The sequence below is a fragment of the Miniopterus schreibersii genome (genome assembly GCF_964146895.1).
Source record: "Miniopterus schreibersii genome assembly, chromosome: 21".
In the NCBI taxonomy this organism is placed as follows: Eukaryota; Metazoa; Chordata; class Mammalia; order Chiroptera; family Miniopteridae; genus Miniopterus; species Miniopterus schreibersii.
This window is the reverse complement of record NC_138123.1, coordinates 4,485,800-4,504,661: the sequence shown is the minus strand read 5'-3', so window position 1 is coordinate 4,504,661 and position 18,862 is coordinate 4,485,800. Positions and strand designations below refer to the sequence as shown.

Below are 18,862 nucleotides of genomic sequence, written 5' to 3'. Positions count from 1 at the left end.
TTTTGTTGAGTTGTTTTCCTTAATATCTGTCACACGCGTCTGACTGACACATCTGTCGAAGGCACCAGGGGGCCTTCACTGCAGAGCCTGCTCAGCTTTAAAGGCCTGTTTCTTTCTTCAAAGAAATGGAGTCAAGTTAATAATGGGCCTTGCGGGAGCAGGGGACCGGTGGGGCCTTGACGAACTGGCAGGGAGGCCCAGGCCTCGTCTCCCTCCAGCCCGGAGGCTGGGCGGCGTTGATTGACCAGGCCTCCCGACACTGAAAGGCTTTCTCCTGAATGGCAGCCGGCCACCCTGAGCGTCTGTCACTGCGGACACTGAGGCAGAATGAAATGTAACAGGACACGAGAGCAGAGTTGAAAGAAAATAGGTGTCCTTGTGGGACAGAAGGAAGGACGATGGCTTCCTGCACATATATGGGGACACACCACCTCATTTGTTTACAGGAGGGATCTTAACCATTGGGAACATGCGTAGAGTGTCACCCACATGGAAGGAGAGTGTGAGTAGAGCGTCACCCACATGGAAGGAGAGCGTGAGTAGAGCGTCACCCGTATGGAAGGAGAGCGTGAGTAGAGCGTCACCCACATGGAAGGAGAGCGTGAGTAGAGCGTCACCCGTATGGAAGGAGAGCGTGAGTAGAGCATCACCGGTATGGAAGGAGAGCGTGAGTAGAGCGTCACCCGTATGGAAGGAGAGCGTGAGTAGAGCGTCACCCGTATGGAAGGAGAGCGTGAGTAGAGCGTCACCCGTATGGAAGGAGAGCGTGAGTAGAGCGTCACCCACATGGAAGGAGGGTGAGTAGAGCGTCACCCACATGGAAGGAGAGTGAGTAGAGCATCACCCGTATGGAAGGAGAGTGAGTAGAGCGTCACCCACATGGAAGGAGAGTGAGTAGAGCGTCACCCACATGGAAGGAGAGTGAGTAGAGCGTCACCCACATGGAAGGAGAGTGAGTAGAGCGTCACCCGTATGGGAGGAGAGTGAGTAGAGCGTCACCCACATGGAAGGAGAGTGAGTAGAGCGTCACCCACATGGAAGGAGAGTGAGTAGAGCGTCACCCACATGGAAGGACAGCGTGAGTAGAGCATCACCGTACTGAAGAAACCCTGTTCTAACCCCAGAAGACCACTGTGCTTCAGATAACTGCATGTGGTTTGGGAAGTCATTCATTCAACTATCTAACTGTAGAAGAATGGGATGGGATGCGGTGGGTTCGGTAAAAACAGTGAAAATTAGATATAAAGGCAACAGTTCTCTTTATCTTTTTAGGAAAATTCCTGAAATTGGTGTTAACAAATTAGCCATAGAAAGAATAATAAATTCCTTTTAATGTATCTAATAAAATTGGAAAAGAAGACATTTTGTCATTGATAACATTTAGCTAAATTTCCCATGTATTGGCACCTATGGACTTTATGAATTTTGATGGTACTTGGATAACTGTTGTTAAGTTCATGTCACCACTACATTCCTTTTTTCTGAGGCTGATAATTTTATTGTAAATAACAAAGGCAGAATCTAAGACCCATGTGCTCTTTTAATATTGTAGTTTATTTCACCATCTAAAAAGGCCGGAAGTTGACCTAAAGGTTATGGTATCTAGAGACCATCCATTCGGTTCTAGCTTTGAGTGTATATTTTTCTTACTTAATAATTTGTGTAATAAACGTAGGTAATGAAAATAAATATACCTACTGTATTTAGCATTGTAGCAATTATTGATGTAGTGATATTTAACAAATGAGTCATAAGAATTCAGGGCACATAGTGTGGTGTCTAAATTTATCATCAGTAAATACTGGCTAATTACATAAATGATTGTTTCCAGTGTTTTAACAAATAACAAGAATTGGACTGTGGAGAGACTCTCATGAACAGACTACCTGTTCCCTACCTAATCTTGTGGAATAAAAGCTACGTTTCCTAACAAATAACCTTTACCATGTGAATATTTTATTGGCTATTTAAAGAGATGTCATTTTTATAATTTGCGATTCCTTTCTAAGACGTTTCTGGAATAACTGGAAGGCATATTTTGGGGGGAATAAAATGATTGCCATACTTGATTGTTTACTAGAAATCAACACTTTGATGTTTAAAACTGCTTCATGGTATTTTTATAAAGATTATTCTCTTACCCTGAATTGTACATTTTTAGGAAGAATTATGTAAGAATGTTTCTTGACATTTTCTAATACTGTGAAATAGCTACTAATAAGCAATCCCGGTAACGACGAGTTTTCAAATTAAAAATACACCGGAACTCCAGTGTAGTTCTACTTTCCACAAGCTGGATTCTCTATTAAGGTCATGTTGCCAGATTTTCAGCAAGGGCTACTCACGGGAGTGGGAGAAGGTCCCCACTGTAAGAACATGTTTCTCCTGAGGCCGACCAGTGACACTGACCCTGAGAAGACCATCAGGCATGGGTCTCAGAGTTGCTTAATGTCGTTAAAAAAATCAAAATTATACCTGTTTGCATATCTTTAAAAGACAAAAATTGGCTTGAAATAACAGTAAAGGATATCTGCCTTTATTTTTTTTTAAAAAAGGGCCATGTACTAGGTAAACCATGCAAAGTCATTTAAAAATCTACATTTGCAACTGTAAACCTTTTGTGAGTTATGCTCAGCGACTGAATTGAGCTTATACTTTATATATCGGTCTGATTTCTGAGGAATACAAACTATGATTATTTCTGACTAGGTTGAAAGCTTACATTTGTATCATGGTATAAATTAGTTACAAATCCTGTTTTATTGCATTCGCCTGCATTGTTTTCATCTGGCAATTTATCACATGGGTGTATGTGAAATTTCTTCACTTATTAAATTTCAGATTATGTATTTTCAAACCAGAGCAAGACTCTAAACATTTTATTTCTCCCCCATACATATCGCTTCGGGTAAACAAGCAATTTTTAGCCCCGAAAATAGCTTCTGCTTCTGTCAACACCTTGTTTAGTCTCTCTCTGAGATAAAAAGTTCAGTTTTCTGATATTTGTACCAAGATAAAGTCAGTAAACAAGATTAATATAGTGTGGAAAAGGTTGTCAGCAGCCCTGGCAAAGGAAATAAGTTGCCCGTGCACGGAACACACTGTAAACTGAATAAAAGTGCCAGGTCCACCACGAGATAATGTGATCATGAACCCTTAACAAGGCGTGACATGGGCCCGGCCGCCGTCCCTCGCCGCCGCGGCGGAGAGAATGGATTCCCGCATCCCCGGGATTCCCGCTGGAAGGGCGTGCAAACCTCATTCTGAGACGAATGCGGGATGGCGCCCTGCAGTCCCGCGGGGCTGGGTAATGTCACCAACCCCAGCACGCGCGCAGCGTCCGCTCCTCCTGGAATTTCCAGCTGCACACGGGCCTCCTCGCTACCCGAGTGACACAGGAAGAGGCAGCTTTTTGAAAATGTCAGATGTTGTTTCCCCCCAATCGCTATGGCATCCTTCTGCCTGATCGAGCCTTTTATTGATTCTATACTCTAAATGGCGTTTCTGTAGCTAGAGGGATTTTATTTTTATTACAGGACAGGCCTTCCGTTGCGCGGTGCTGCTTATATCCTCGCTGCGAGCCTTCTACAAGGTGGGGCGGTGAATTTTTTTATTTTATTTTTTGAATGGGAGTAGGTTTCATTACGAAAATATCCCTGAACCTTTCATTATCAGATTTCTAAATTTTATTTAGAAACACAGAAATAAAAAGTAATTGGCGAGATTACGTCTTGTTGTGTATGAAGTGTAAACACGCAGATAATTCCTCACTTTGCGGGGAAACTCTAGAGAGGACCGGTGTCCTCACGCCCTCAAGGTTTTGTATGCGTCTAAGTGTGTGCGTTCCAGTGCACACGGTTTACGTTTGGGGATTAATTACAGGTGCATCCGTTGGTCCTGGGCGCATCCTTTGCGCCGTGAAATTTCGTTTGGACGCTGAGGCGTCTCTGCTCCTCACGGTCCTTCCGGAGACGCCTCCGTGACTCGCCTTTCGCTTTACTTGTCCTTTCAGGGCACCTCTCCCGGGCCAGTCAGCAGCAAGAGGATGGTCCACGTGTCTCCGGATGCCCATCACCACGAGTGAGTGCGCGCCGACCCTGCCTGTCTCCTGGGGGGTTTCTGTGCCTTTCTTTGGGGAAACGGGTAGCTATTGCCCGCAAAGGGGGTTTAGTTTGCCTCTGTCTTAAGAAAGGGTCAGTGTCATGTACCAACGACAGTTGTGCAAGAGCCACTTCAGTGAGTCCCATGCCGAGATTTGAATGGAGGTCTGCAAATACGGTCCTTCTTGTGTTTGTGACGGAACTTGAAATCCACACGTTGTCTCCACACACTCAGCTTCCGTTGCACTGAGCGGCGCGAGGCTCTCCCCTCCTCCCCCGGCCCCCCTGAATTACTTAAATGAGCGGTAAGTGGTTCTGTCTCCCCTCTCCCCCTCTCTGCTCCTGTCCAGCAGGCGCTGGGAGGGCCCCTAATGTCTTTCCACTTAGCGACAGAGGGAAGAGACCCACTCACTGCGTAATTCGAAAGATCAAGCACTTGAGCTCTGACTTGGATGAGTTATTGGCTAAATTTCTAGGTGCTAATTCTATTTCTAAATGCATCTTCCTTGGAAGAGCTCAAATACATTATAGACTTTGGCTCAATACCATATGTCTCCCTCGAAGTCGGTTGAACTTGAGAAAGGCCATAAAGTACGGGAAGACATGCATCAATTATTGAATGAATTTTCTCTGGCAGGCAATCGTATTAGGACCCGTTAGATCCAGTTTTTTAAATCCCTTCCTTAACAAATTTAAAACAAAAATTATAGTTCAGACATAGCCTATTTTATAGGGATTAATATAAGTGTAATTTAAATAATGTAAAACGCTATTTATATAAAGATATAACTTTTATATAGATATTTATTTTAATAGCTTATTTCCTTCATTTATGTTATCCTATAAGACCTCCCATCTATTGTCCCTTGAACAGAAGGAAAGAAAAAAAAACACGAGCAAAGCATTTATTCTCTCACAATGACCACTGAAAGACTAGTATATTTTCTTCTTAATTTTCTGAGCTGATATAAAACAAAAAACTCTAGCCAGTAGCTTTAGAGTTGCTTTTAAACCTCTCGTTGCGTTTGGTCACGGCGGTAGAAGCTGAGGGCAGACAGATGCCGTGTCCCTCTCACCGGTGTGACCCCTGCCAGCTGTGCCCGGTGGACAAGCGGCGGTGACTGAGCGAGCGCAGACGTGAAAGTGTGAATGTGAAACAGGACGTTTTGTGCCTCCTTCCAAGGTACAGGACATTTACCCGAGGGACCGCATGTACATTAACACTTATTTTAAATGCTCCTGGGTAACTACTCGTAATCCTAGGATATATTCCTTCAGAAAGCAAACATTCGCCCTCTGTTTTACCTTCTGTGTAAGTATCGAGTTTGCTTAAAGCAGGATTTGCCCGGATCAGAGGTTACGCTCACCGGGGATACTTTTACGCCTTGGAATTTAGCACCCGTTGCTCTGTCGTGAACGTGGCTTCCGCTCTATGTTGAGATAAGTAAGAAACTGGGTCAAGTCCTCCTCTGATCTACTGTGACTCGCTTGGGCAAGTCGCTGAGCGTCCACGTGTCTTACTCTTTAGTCATGGGATCAGGGTAATAACAGCCCTTTCGTATGGAGACATTTTCCCAAAATACGTACGCAAAGTGCAGGACGATTGATACGCTAGGTGTGAGCATTCCAAGGTGATGGCAATGAGGAGGCTTTATCTGGACAGCGCATTTTACTTTCCGGAGTGTTTTCATAAGCGCCACTCCCCTCGATGTTATTTACTGCTTCTCTGAGGCAGTCACAGCAGCCGCATCCCCATTTTACAGATAGTCTGGTTTTTCCAAAGTCATGCACTGGACTCAACCAGAGTCGATTAAAGAAACGAATGTCTCCAGCATCTGCTTCGTATTTGGTAGCGTGCGCCACCTGTCGGGGATCCTGTAGACACGGGGTTGTGAGGTTTAAGTGAGATGATCTCTGTGTGACTGTGAGCGTGGTACCCAGCGCATACCTAACGTTTACTGGGTGCTGGTGTTACAACTGGAACGAACAGGCTCAGGTTCGTTTGGCCGATGCTCCCGAATTCACACCCAGGGCTTTGTGGAGCATAGCCAATGGATAAAAGATTCTTGCATTTTTCAGTGTTTTTTAAGACTCCCAACAATCAGAAGGTCATAATTTGTTGTAATGCTGCCATAATTAAGTTGCGGCAAATGATGGCATTTGTAGATTTTATAACCAGAATTGATTCATAAAATGAATACAGTCCCAGCAGTTTGTGTTAACATAATTAAATGGAAATTTAATTCTAACTGAGTTTGCTTATTAAATTGAAAATTACTGGGTTGTGAGCACTCTTACATTTCTGTCCAAATTGCTGTAAGTCTAGATTTACATGAGCCATCCATTAACACGGAGCGTGTTGAAGGCTCCGTGGCTGGCGGGGAGCACATTCCTCGCAGCCCCTGCAGACGGATCCGGTGAGAGCAGGTGCCCGTGGCGAGGTCATGTCATGCTAACACCGCTCCTCCTTCCTCCACAGCCACTGGTTTAGCCCCGGGGGTAGGACCGAGCACGGCCAGGTAAGGACCATTCCACGCCAAAGGAAGCTCCTAGATCTCCTTCCGATATTTAACTATCTCCTATCGGGGCAGTAGGTTGGCTTTATGAGAAAAAATATATAAACCCCAGCTTATCTTAAAGAGGAGCTAATTTATGTCAGCATATGTGGCAAAGCCTTGCAAAGGTCCCAGTTGGACGCGGTGGTGGAGGCCGTCGGCAGAGAAGTTGAGTGACTTTCACCAGGACCGTCCTAGAGAACCGGGATTAGAACCGGGGTCTAGGCCCCCGGCTCGAGGGTGTCACCCCAGGTCGCCACCTCGCAGGAACATTTTTACGAGAGTCTCCGTGCACCTTTAGCAAAAGTAGTAGTCTCTGTTTTGTGAGAAGTCGACAGGAAAATACAGGAATGCAAGTGAACGAATTGCGTCCCCCGGGATGAGAAGAACACTTAATAATATCGGAAATGTGTTTTCGTTTCTACACCTTTGTCTTAACGGTTTGTACAGCATCAGCTCCTGAGGGACACCCGAGCTGAGAGAGGGCACAAGAAAAACTGCTCCGGGAAAACGGCCAGCAGGTAAGCAGTCCCCGTCTCCCATGACTAAGGAATTTTAGATGGGGATTTAGAATCAGTATTTTATTTTCAATTTTAAAAAGTAGAGTTGTTTCCCTCCCAAAAATGTAAATGGTACTTAGACCTCATGAGAAAGCAACATACAAGTATTTCTTCTTACAATATGTAAGTGCATATGTAGAAAATACGCTCTTAAAAAGTGCTTCTAAGGTTCTCGTTCATTTCCTGTTACCAAGTCAGTGGTTTTTTTTGTTTCTTTCTTTAATGCAATGAATTTGCCCCAGTTTGTTGTTTTAGATGATACACCTTCAAAGTTTACATGTGGTGATGCTGAAGACTTAATTTTTATGTAGATGAAAATGGCTGTCGTAATACTGAGCAGAACTACTGCCCTGAGATTTACGCGTCCTCAGTTTTAACAAGACCACTGACCTCAGCAGCCACCACTGCGTCCCACGGCTCCCCACGGTTCCTGTGCTGGCCACGGTGTTAGCATCCCCACGTAGGCACCACCGCTTTCAGGTACCATGTTGTACAAGCTAAACCCAACGGAGAACCCAGCAGATGCCCGCAGAAGCAAATGTGAAGTCTGTCCTACATCCCTAATGTCTAAATCGCAAGCACAGAAGCTGACCATCAGCGATAGTCAATAGGAAACCCATAAGCGTACCCTTAAGAACGTCAGATCCTAAAACTAGAAAATGCCATTATAATTATAATCCGTATAAAAGGTATACAGATGGTAAGTAACTATGGACAACATGCTTATAGAAATACAACGAGCCGGCAACAGATCACTATTAGAAGTAATCGGGCAGAATTGAATAAAAAAACATAAAATCGTCAGAAATGAGAAATACGACTGTAAAAGAGATAATTAGTGAATTGGAGAAATAGACCAGAACGTAGCATGAGAATAATACAGGGGCTGGGGAAAGCGACGGGGTGGGTAACAGACACAGCAAAGGTCTAAGACGCGTTTAATCGGAGCCCTTGATGCAGAGTCTAGAAGGGCTGGAAAAACATGACTTTTGAAAGAGATGTTGGGTAAACATTCCCCAAACTGGTGAGCATTACGAATCCGTAGACACTTGGGCAGAAAGGACCGTGAACACAGAGCAGAATAAAGGAACACACACCCAGTAGCGTGATGCGGACGCCGGGAACAAGGGGGAGATCTCCAAGGAACCCAGAGAAGAACCACAAGATCTACAGCGGGGCCCACGATGCTGCGCCCTCGCTGGGACCCGGGGGCGGGTCGGCACGTCCTCACATGCGGCCCGTTGACAGACTGGACTTAATCAAAATTGAAAACGTCTGCTCTTCTAAAGACACGGTTAAAAGAATGAAAAGACAAGTTGCAGACAGGAAGAAAATATCTGCACATCGTGTGTCTGCTAAAGACTCACGTCAAGAACCTATGGAGAGCTCTGAACACTCAGCCGTAAGAAATCAGCTCAACTTGAACTTGAGCAAAAGCCTGAAGAGACACCTCACCAGAGAAGAGATGCGGATGGCAAATAGGCACGAGAAGTGACGTTTCCCATCACCGTCGTCAGGAAAATGCAAAGCAAAACCACAGCAGGGCCCCACTTATGACTCTTGGAACGGCTTGAAAAATGCCAAAGGCTGCACAGCGTGGCGGAAACAGAACCGTTACGGGGAGGTTAAGTAGCAGGCACGCTCCGGAAAACACTTTGGAAGTTTCTTAAGAGAGTAAACAAGCAATGCCGGGTACTACGTGATGTAATGTTCTGAGCACGCGGTGCTGTTCAATCTTTTAACGATTAGCCTTTACTGTCCTACGAATCCACACAGAAAGACCGACGGCTCGCAGCAGCTCTGCTGAATTATTTAGATCATGTCAGGGCCTCTCCTTTCATACCTGGTATTTTTTATTTTTATCTTCGGGAAACCTGCCCTGCCTCCTTCCTTACACGGTTGTTGTGAAGCACAGGCGCTGGGTCGCCTTAGAAGCCTGACGCATAAGTTGAAGTCAAGGAAAAACATTTTCATTGCCGTCATTATCAGCTTTTACTTCACATTTTAAAACGCCTTTTAGAAGCACGTGCAAATTCATTTTACTTGGTTCTCACGAGCATTACATTTTCCCATCTACTTGGTGTGAAAAGATATGATGATCCCTGGATTTGTGTGTGCTATAATTTCTTTCTAGTCACCTTCTTCTTTGCTGTCTTCTTGTCTGATTAGTAGTAAAAAGAAATTAAAACTAAAATTAAAATTAAAATGACAATAGATTTCATCAGAGCTCCAAAACAAATGCCATCACACACACACCCCCACTCATGTCGGCCTTCTTTCCTCAGGTTGGAAAGAGCGCTTCTGCTCAGGCTGACCCAGAGCACGCTCGCTTTCAGACGACGACACACATCGCTGTCTCATTGCAGATGCAGCAAACACAATGACAGCTGTTCTTTATTTGATCTTCTAAAGATCCAAAGATGTTCACGGATTCGGTGTGCTCACTGTCCCCCCCAGAGTCATCTGTTATTTGGGAAGGAGACCTAATTTGCAACAGATACAGAACTATTTGTCATTTTGCAGCTCTGCCAAAAATAAATGAAACTATTAATTACTACATTTTTGAGCAGCTGTTAATAAATTGGGAGAGGATAACTGTTCATTAGGGTGCTGGCTAATGACACGCACGGACTTGATTCGTGTGGCTTTTCACAGACCTGTGTCAACAAAAGTAACCGATGCGTTATTTTAATTATTTAAGATGAGAAGTTGGCTATCCTTGTGCTAGTAAATTTAGAATTTTTAAACAAATTCTTCTTTGTCATATTAAAACGAATGATTCAACACCACATTTTAAAGCAAGCTGTATCACCAACTTTGTATATTTTCTATTTATATGTCCAAAATAACTGCTTGAATCAGCTTGAATGATAAATACTGATTTTAAAAATAAAATTTCTAGTATTTCTCATTGTTTCTCTCCAGGCCTAAAATTAGCATTAAATGTCATTGCTTTAAAAAAGTCCTTCAGATAGAAAAGCATATTTTAGATTATTTTAATCCACTCATATGTATGCATGAATGAACAAATAAATAATAAGTCACATATTCCCTTTAATTAGAATGTATACATTCCATATTTTTTAATTGGAATACATTTCATTGCATATGTGTTCTAATTTTTTTTTTTTAAATTAATAGCTTCTAGGCATAGAGGTCCTTAGACTAGAATAATTGGAAACATACCACATGTACAACATAAAATGGTTTCTAAGGCACTTAATTAATCTATTTTACTCTATATGACCAAATTATTGTCTTAAAAAAAGGCACTTTTCTCCAATTGCCAGCTCTCAGGCCTGCTGTCCTTTTGGCATCCTGAAATTCTAACCTCCCTTGCCAAAATTGTAAAGTAATGATTATAGAGAGTTATTTTAAATTGTGATCACACTAAATAAAATTAGTTATGAGCCAACTGGAATTCTGCAAGGTTGCCTTCCGTTTGACGTGAATGACCCATACGTAAAAACGGGGGGTTGCCACTGGGAAAGGTGTCCGGTGTGTGATAAATAAAAAAGCAGCCGAGCACTCCCCGATGAGACACTCTTTCCTGAAATCTGGCAGATGAACTCGGTATTTTCAAAGGACTAGAAGTGCGCACAGCCTGTCACCTGCAGGCCAGCCGTTACATTTGGCCACCGTCACTAATAATGGAAAACAGTTAGCATCTGAACACTGTTCCAGTGACCTGGAGCTGCGGTACATTTGTTGTCTGAAGCCCATTTCCTTAAGGACAGGTGTCTGTTTCGCAGCTGGCACTCTCCCAGTTGGTCCCGGGATTAAACGGGCAGGACGCAGAAGTCACCTTTGGCTCCCGGAGATGGTCCCCCCAGGACGGGAAGGACGGAGGTGCACCTGCAGGGCACTGGGCACGACAGCTTGCTGCCTGGGTTATAACTTCATCGCGGGGACGTTTGGGGATCTGCTCATCCAGTGTGTGTACGTGCCAAGCACTTCCCCAAACAACAAGCATCCCTAATCTATTAGTGAAAGAATCGCTGTAAAAATTAATATTTTAAATCAGCAACACAATCAGCAGCAGCTGCTACTAGATCGTTTGTCCCTTACGGTCCCCAGAATAAATCTAGGGAGTTCTTCTGCCCCATTGTAAACACTTTCAGTTTAAAAATAGTATGTTATGTTATCTATAGAGCGGGTCACATCCACTCCTGGACTTGGAGGTATGTGACTGCTCATAATGATATAACAAGAGTCATCCTGCAATCTAAAAAGTTTAATGCATATAGAAGTGTAACTGGGATGTTTTAATGTTATAGTTAATCATTGATAAAAAATATTCAGATATTAAACTTCTAACTATCACTTGTTTTAGCTCATTTTCATTGCCTTTCCATTATGAGACAATTTAAAAATAAACTTAAAAATCACAGTATAATATCCCAGAGCGTTAGGACTATGTTTTTAAAGGAATCCCATTTCTTTATGATCAGTATTTTTCCGGGCCCTTTCTCTTTAGAAGTATTTTCTCATGACTCTGTAGTGATCTGCTTGTACACCGAGATATTGCTGGGAATCTACGTTTGTTTATTTCATATACTTCAGATCAATTCCAACTCATGCCCAATTATATTACACAGAATTAACATAATTCAACAGATGTTGATATTTAAATGTTTTCTGGCATTCCCATCTTGGACAGCTGTCTGCGAGCTTGGGGAAAAGGCAAACATTTAGAGTTAAATGCTGAACATATGCTTAAATCACTAATTAGAAAGATGGAATAAAAACTACGCGTTATCCTTTCTAAGGACAGTAAACCCCAGATAGGGATTTCCGTAATTTTTTTACATCGAGTTATAGTCCAGGGGTATCTACAGACCAGAAGACACGGACTTCATGGATAACTCAGTTCCAGTTCTCATCATTTAAAAATGACAGGGAGTCCCAGTAAGGTTCGAAAAACCTATAATGACTTTATACTATCCGTCTCACGAGCTGAAACGATGCCTGAATTTTCACTTGTGATGTCAGGATGATAAAAGCAGTTTTTTTAACAGTATTTTATTATTGTTAAAAATGTCATCATGCAGAAATAGAGAAAAATACAAACTCAGTGCATCCCTCCCCAGCTTAGGTAATTATCAGTGTGTGGCCACTGTTGAGTCATCTGGATCCCTACACAGTCCTTTCTCCGACCCCGAAGCCCATCTATTTTTTTATTTCAACTGAAATATATCAGTATGTTTGAAAATTAATTTTTCTAGGGTATTTCTCCACGGACATTTAAAGGCAACAGGCTCTCCAAATATAGATAGTAAGAGACCCGAATTGACAAAATTATAAAGGACGTTTAGTGCAAAGATCTTGGTGGCAAAACTGTTCCTGAGGATAAGCCAACTCCAGCTCCAGCTCCAGCTCCAGCTCCACCTGTGCCCGTTTTCAACTGAATGGAATTAGGAGGGTCCTGGAGTTCCCTTCTTCATGACTGTCGGTCACTCATTCGTGCTCAGGTGGCCGTCACCGCCTCCGGGGGGGCTTCCCTGGCTGTGACGGCATATTTCGCAGTCTAGTCAACATTTGCTAACAAGTCTGGGAAAGTTTTATAGACATGATGTTCATTCGTCGGCCAAAAAATTATCACGGAAAAGGAGGAATCGACAGCATCGTCTTCATAAAGTTACGTTTAGTAAAATGCAGAATTATGCAGAAAGACAGCTAGTGTGCCTGCGTGGACGTTAGAGGCTGGCTTGATTTCACAGGTGTTTATCACCCGAAGCCCCAGGTATGGACCGAATATGATTTGTGTTTTGCTCTTGCCATGAGTAAACATTTACTTACTATAGAAATGCTCCTAATTCTATCTTTATTGGAGCCTGTCGATAGCGTTCAAATGTGATGACTTCATGCTGCCACGTGTTTATTCGGTGGGAGTTCAGTGACACCCTGCACGAGGCAAGGGTCTGGCAGGACTACCCCACGAAGTGCCCATCATCAGTTCCCCTGAACGGTGGGATCCTGGGTGAATGATTTAGCTCTTCTGGGCCCCGGGCTCCTTATCTGTAAAGTGGGGGTGATAACATTAGTAAGATGAGTCGCTGACAGTTACTGATTGCTTCCTACGCGCAGGCACTGTGCCAAGTGTTTCACACAAGCGATTTCTAAATGAAATCCTCAGAAAAGCCTCTGAGATAAGTCCTAGTCTTATCACACAGTTCTTGAAGGCAAAGGAATCCAGACAAAGAGAGTTTAACATGCCAAAGATGGGTAAAACTCCTCCCGCGTGGACAGATACGGGGACAAGTTAGGCTTTTCAGAGATCCAGTTGGGAAAGCAGGAATAAAGGCATCGGGGGGGACAAGTTCTGACTCCCTGGCTCATCCCACCTGCAAATCCGGCCACAGAGCCCAGAGCTTGAACTTAGACCACGGAGTCTGCAGGGTGAACCACCCACTAGGCTTTTGACAGTGAAATGCCCCCGCGGCCCAAGCGACTTGCACTTATTAATTCCATTGTTTCTGTTTTCTAATTCACCCACTTATAACTTGTATCTTCTGCTATTTTCTAATTCATTTCCTTATAACACATATCTTCTTTGTTGTTGCGTGTTTACTGTAAAAATAGAGTCCAATAGCAATGAGAGGCATAAAGAGGAAAACTCCTGAAAAATGCCACCACCCAGAAGGGCTATGACAAGATAGGATAAGTCCAGAATAGAGCACGGGCCCAGCCACGGGCCACAGGTCCTGAGTTCAGGGCACTTTGTAAAGTCAGGATCGTTCCAAAGGGTCGGGACAAGGGCTGGAGGCAGAGTGGTAAGTCCAGTGACCACAACCGTAGAGAGAAAAGGCTCCAGAGCCCGGAACTGGTCAGGGCGTGATCGGCAACACCAAGCGCAAAGGCCTCTCCATGCACCAGAAGGGGCTCTGGGAGCAAATACATTAAAAACAGGGATTCGATGTGATCGGGGTGCTTAAGAAATATTTATGCTCGATGCCAAATGCACGTTTTGCTACAAAGGAAAAGTACTCGGATGTTTCCTTTAACGTTGAGACTTAGTCAACCAGCCGAGCACGGGGAGGGGAGGGTCATCTCGACCTCGAAGAGGTTGTCTGCCCAGGACCGGGTTTTCCAGCCTCCACGCTCTCCCTGCCTCCAGACTGCTCCTGCAGTGACACCCGGCGCTGCGTCACTCCTGTGCAGCTGGTGCCCTGTCCAGGCTCATATTTTTCTAACTGACAGTGAGTGTTGTTGCCAAACGCCGGGGCCCGGTCACATCTGTCTGTCTCTCCTCCGCAGCTTGTCGGCGGCTGCTCGGGAGCACGTTGTATCCAGAGGGCAGCATTCACTAGGCCGCGTTCTCTGAAAAGCCTCTATTTGTAAACGCCTAGGCCCGAGAGACACGCTCCCATTGTCTTCTCTCTAAGGTTATTGTGTCTGACGCATCCGGATTCAGCGCAGGTCAAAAGCCAGGTTTCCAGGCAAGGCTGGCCTCCCGGGATGGTCTCTTTCTGCCTTTTGTATGCTTTGCTGAGTTTTGGGGGTTTTTTTAATTTTTTTTTTTTTTTTTTACTTTCTTCCCTTTGGATAAAATGTCCAGTTTCCTACCAGCAATGACTGTGGAAACCTGACCAACAGCGGCTTAAGCTGTAAGCGTATTTATTACGTGTTAGCAGAAGGACTGCGACATGGGTCCAGTTTCAGAAGTTCCCCTCCCCGCTCCTCAGCTGGGCCTGCTCCCTGAGCCCAGGTCTGTTCTCTGCAGGAGGGACTCTGTACTCCAGCCTTTTGCGAGGGGGCAGGTTTCAAGAGGGATCGGAGCCGAAGGTAAACCCCGACTCTCACAGGTGCACCGTGACCGGGTGTTTGAGATTCCCCTCCACTCATGAATGAATGAGGGGACCGGGCAGATGTCGTGAGGCCTTTGAAGAAGTCAGACTCAGGTTTCCGTGGAGGCGGAAATATTGAAATTAATGTGCAAATGAATGCCAGGCTGGCTCTTCCTCAGGAGAATGGCTCTGCCCCTTCGACGGGACAGAATGCATTTGCACTTCTATAGACAAGAGTGGTTTTCCTTTGCTTCCCTTCATCTGTAACTTCAGAGTTATGAAGACGCCGCCGTGACTGGAAGGGTGTATTCTGAAAGCGCAGCTTTCCACTGAAGCACGGATTTTCCCCCAACCAAAGGAAAAAAGCCACAGTCCATGCAACATGTTTAGAATCCTTATAAAGGCTAAAAAAGATAATCGCTAGTAATAGTCCGTAAAGTTGTGCCTACCACGGCCGCCACTGTCCCTAATTACTCCACACCCCTGTGACTTTGTCTCCCCGCCCAGACTTTAAGCCCACTCAGTGCTAGGACTCGGATGCCGCATTTTCTTTGTAAATTCTGCCTCCTCTGTCCTGCTCTCCGAATTTTCACCGCCCCTAGGAGGTCTTAGGCAAAGTCAGTAGTAGACACTAATACATGCCTGGTGAGTAAGTGAATAATTTGGGATAAAAGGGATGTGTGTTTTCTGATGTTTTAATTTCTATGCATTCTCTCTGATATTTTAATTTTATTTTAAATTTCTACTTTTAATTTTAAAAGTACACGTGTGATCATAACCATTGATTTTTCCTGGGCACTGTGAGCCAAGACCTCACCACAAAGGCCAATAAAAAAGAATGTTAGTTATGCATGCTAATGAACATTTTTTCATATATGTGTAATAAATACATATATATATATCTGCAAAGTTAGTCACTAACTGAATGAACCAATTTTTAAAAATATTTAAATAGTTATATTCTATAACAGGGAAGCACTATGTATGTCTCCATACAAGGGAAAAGCACACCTGACCATCGCCCGTTTGCTCTCAACCTGTCCTGATAGGTTTTCACGGTCTGTTTCTTTGGCTATGTATACCCCTTGAATCAGCCTGATCATTAATCGTACTTTACACTTTGCGCCTTATAGATAGAACTTATATTTAAAGTAAGTTTATTCCACAGCTCCCCATTTTCATAATATTTAAACACCAGAGTGTATGTGTATAAACATATATTTGGGCTCTTACCTGAACTGATTTTTTGCATTATAATTTTTCTCTCATAATACGGGTTGTTTTCCGGCTGGGCCTATAAAACTTGAGTGTCCTACCACCTATCTCCTCCATGAATTACTAAAGGAGCATGTGCTCCCAGAAATGAAACGTTTCATTTACTTCTGCTTTGTGACCGCCAGACCCTGTTCCGATCTTACGTCAGGGACCCCAGGAAATGAACAGAGCCCCTCTATATCATGAAGGATCTGAAGACCTTCATATCCTTTCCATGTTTGAATGACTTTGTCTTGATTTCCAATGGGCCATTTCTCATTTTTCCAAAACTCTTTAAGAACCCGTGATGAGACAGAATAATCTAATTCTAGCTAATTCCAAGAACAGCAGAAGGTTCTTACATTCCACATCTTTCCAAATACGTCCCCACATCCCATTAGCCTGTTCAGCAGCACCAGACCGGCCTTCAGGCATCCAAATTATGTCTCTTCACCCAAATGATAATGAACTGAAGAATTCTAATCATGGGAATTACAAAGGAGAACATCACTGTTCCCTTCTTCGTATTTCAAGTGTTTTGAGAGAATTCGCTGCCGCATAATATCCCAGAAGAAATTGATCATCCTTTCCCTGTAATAAATGCTGTTCTGACAGTAAAGCATTAGTACCCAATTGATAACCCAGCAACAATATTGTGATCTCTTTAGATAATTAATCTTAGCTATTTTCCTGTCAGAAGCAACAGTGCTTGATTTTATGTCGAGCCAGAGAGATTGCCAGTTCCGAAAATTAAAAAGCATTCCCTTTATATTATTCATCCCAGTAACAATTTATGACGGCGCATTTAGCCGCTGAACGCTTGTCAACAGACGTAATTACGTTTCGATATAAACAAGATTGGTGGTTTTACGAGGCCGCTCCCTCTTTGTGGAGAATGTTTTGATTTAGGCTCCGATTGCACGAGCCGTGTATTTACGCATCGCTCTTTCCCTCCTTTGCTAATAGCTCTTTTTTTTCTGATAATTACTCGTAGGCAAACCAGCGTGCATTTAGGATCCCTGTGCACGGGGGATATCAAGCGCAGGAGGAAAGCAGCGCCTTTGCCAGGACCCCCCGCGGCAGGTAAAAGGGAAAGGGCCCGGGCAGAGCACAGATACGGGGGTCACATATTGTCAAGAGTAAAACGCGGGTCTTTCTTGATCACTTGTGCGCAGGAAGTGGCACAGGTACAAGCCACTGTTACATGGTTTGCATTTGGCGTCGGGATGGATCGCAAGGTCCCTCTGCAGATGTCTCAGGCAGCCAAGCAATGAAATACCCGCTACACACCTACCTGCCCCAGGGCAAGACTTTGGGGGCGGTGTTAGAGGTACAGGCACTTCAAAGGCTGTGTGTTTGGCTTCCAGAAATGTACAGACAGAGGTGGGGTGGGGTGGGGGGAGGCATAAATAGATGAAAAGGCAAATAAGCCCGGAAGAGATTAATAGTCATAAACGCAAAAGTTTAGGCTCAGCCTCCGAATGCAAGTCCCATGTAGCAGTAGATGGAAAGCTGGCCATGACCGGCCCAGCTCTGCAGCAGCCTCAGAGTCCGGGCTCCCCATTAGACCACGTTAGCATCAGAATAAAAGGCCTCTCAGCATTTCCACCTCAAAAACCATGTCATTGGAAGAGCCTGTCATGCTAATGAGCGTGGCACAGGGAAACCACAAGTGCTGACCAAGGGAAGTCACTGGAGCAGAGGGGACGCAGACCCTCCCTAGAAGGGCAGGGACTCCAGCTTGGCTGCCAAGGAGATGAGTAAGATTAGCATGTGTTGCAAAAATCTCATGCAAGTGCAGCGGTAAGGGAGGCAGGGATGGGGGGGACCAGTGATAGGGGGGAGCCAACTGGGCGTTAACCTGTAGATACTTGATCAGTTCAAAGAATAACAGCCTTGGTCTCTTGCGTGGGACCCCTGACCATTCAGATTTATAATTAACATTCTCTTAACTTCATTTGGGAAACCGTTAGTGGGAAAGTTATTTTTTCCATGATTAATTATAGAATGTGAAAGTAAAGATTCTTTTCAACAGGAGAGTAAGCAGTAAGAAGGGAAAAATAAATAAATTTTGTATACACACACACACGTACACACACATCTTGACACGGGCATTTCAAAGGCAATAAAAGATGTGAAGCTTGAATTCCCTGATTAGGGGACCTATCTCATAGTTCAGCACTAAAAAATTGAAGAATAATTTAAAATTAGAAGAACTGTTATCCAGTTTTTTCATCCATATGAAGGGCTACATTATGAAATTGTGGCTGTGGTTATAACACCCCATCTAGCTGTGTTGAATTTTCAGAAATGGGACGTTAGAAACACCAGTGTGTGTAGAATGTGTTTCTTTTCATGTCGAATAACATTTACCACTCACCAGGTACCTACCATGTACCAGAAACTTTATTATTTCATTTTATCTTTGCAACAGCTTTGTGAGCTGGTTACTATTATTATCACTTCATACCACAAAATTAAAGCTCAGAGAAGGGTGAGGACCTTCTCTGTCTATAATGTGGAACGGCAGAGGGAGGTTTCGAGCCCACACCTGCACCACCCCCTAAATCCATCTAGTGTGTTTCCCTGAGCACACTATTCTGTAT

The 18,862-nt window shown here is 44.0% G+C and overlaps 1 protein-coding gene across 2 annotated transcripts in view; it reads left to right on the top strand.

The window, feature by feature from the left end:
• Nucleotides 1-18,862, top strand: part of GPATCH2 (G-patch domain containing 2) — a 75,844-nt gene that overhangs the window by 46,940 nt on the left and 10,042 nt on the right. The window contains exons 6-9 of one of the 2 annotated variants that reach the window (XM_081124193.1): nucleotides 4,013-4,080; nucleotides 6,580-6,619; nucleotides 7,106-7,176; nucleotides 17,251-17,339. In XM_081124193.1, the coding sequence (XP_080980319.1) occupies nucleotides 4,013-4,080; nucleotides 6,580-6,619; nucleotides 7,106-7,176; nucleotides 17,251-17,339 (268 nt within the window). Of the gene's footprint in view, nucleotides 1-4,012; nucleotides 4,081-6,579; nucleotides 6,620-7,105; nucleotides 7,177-7,457; nucleotides 7,488-17,250; nucleotides 17,340-18,862 lie in introns of those variants that run through there. The other variant, XM_081124194.1, reaches the window with a different exon arrangement.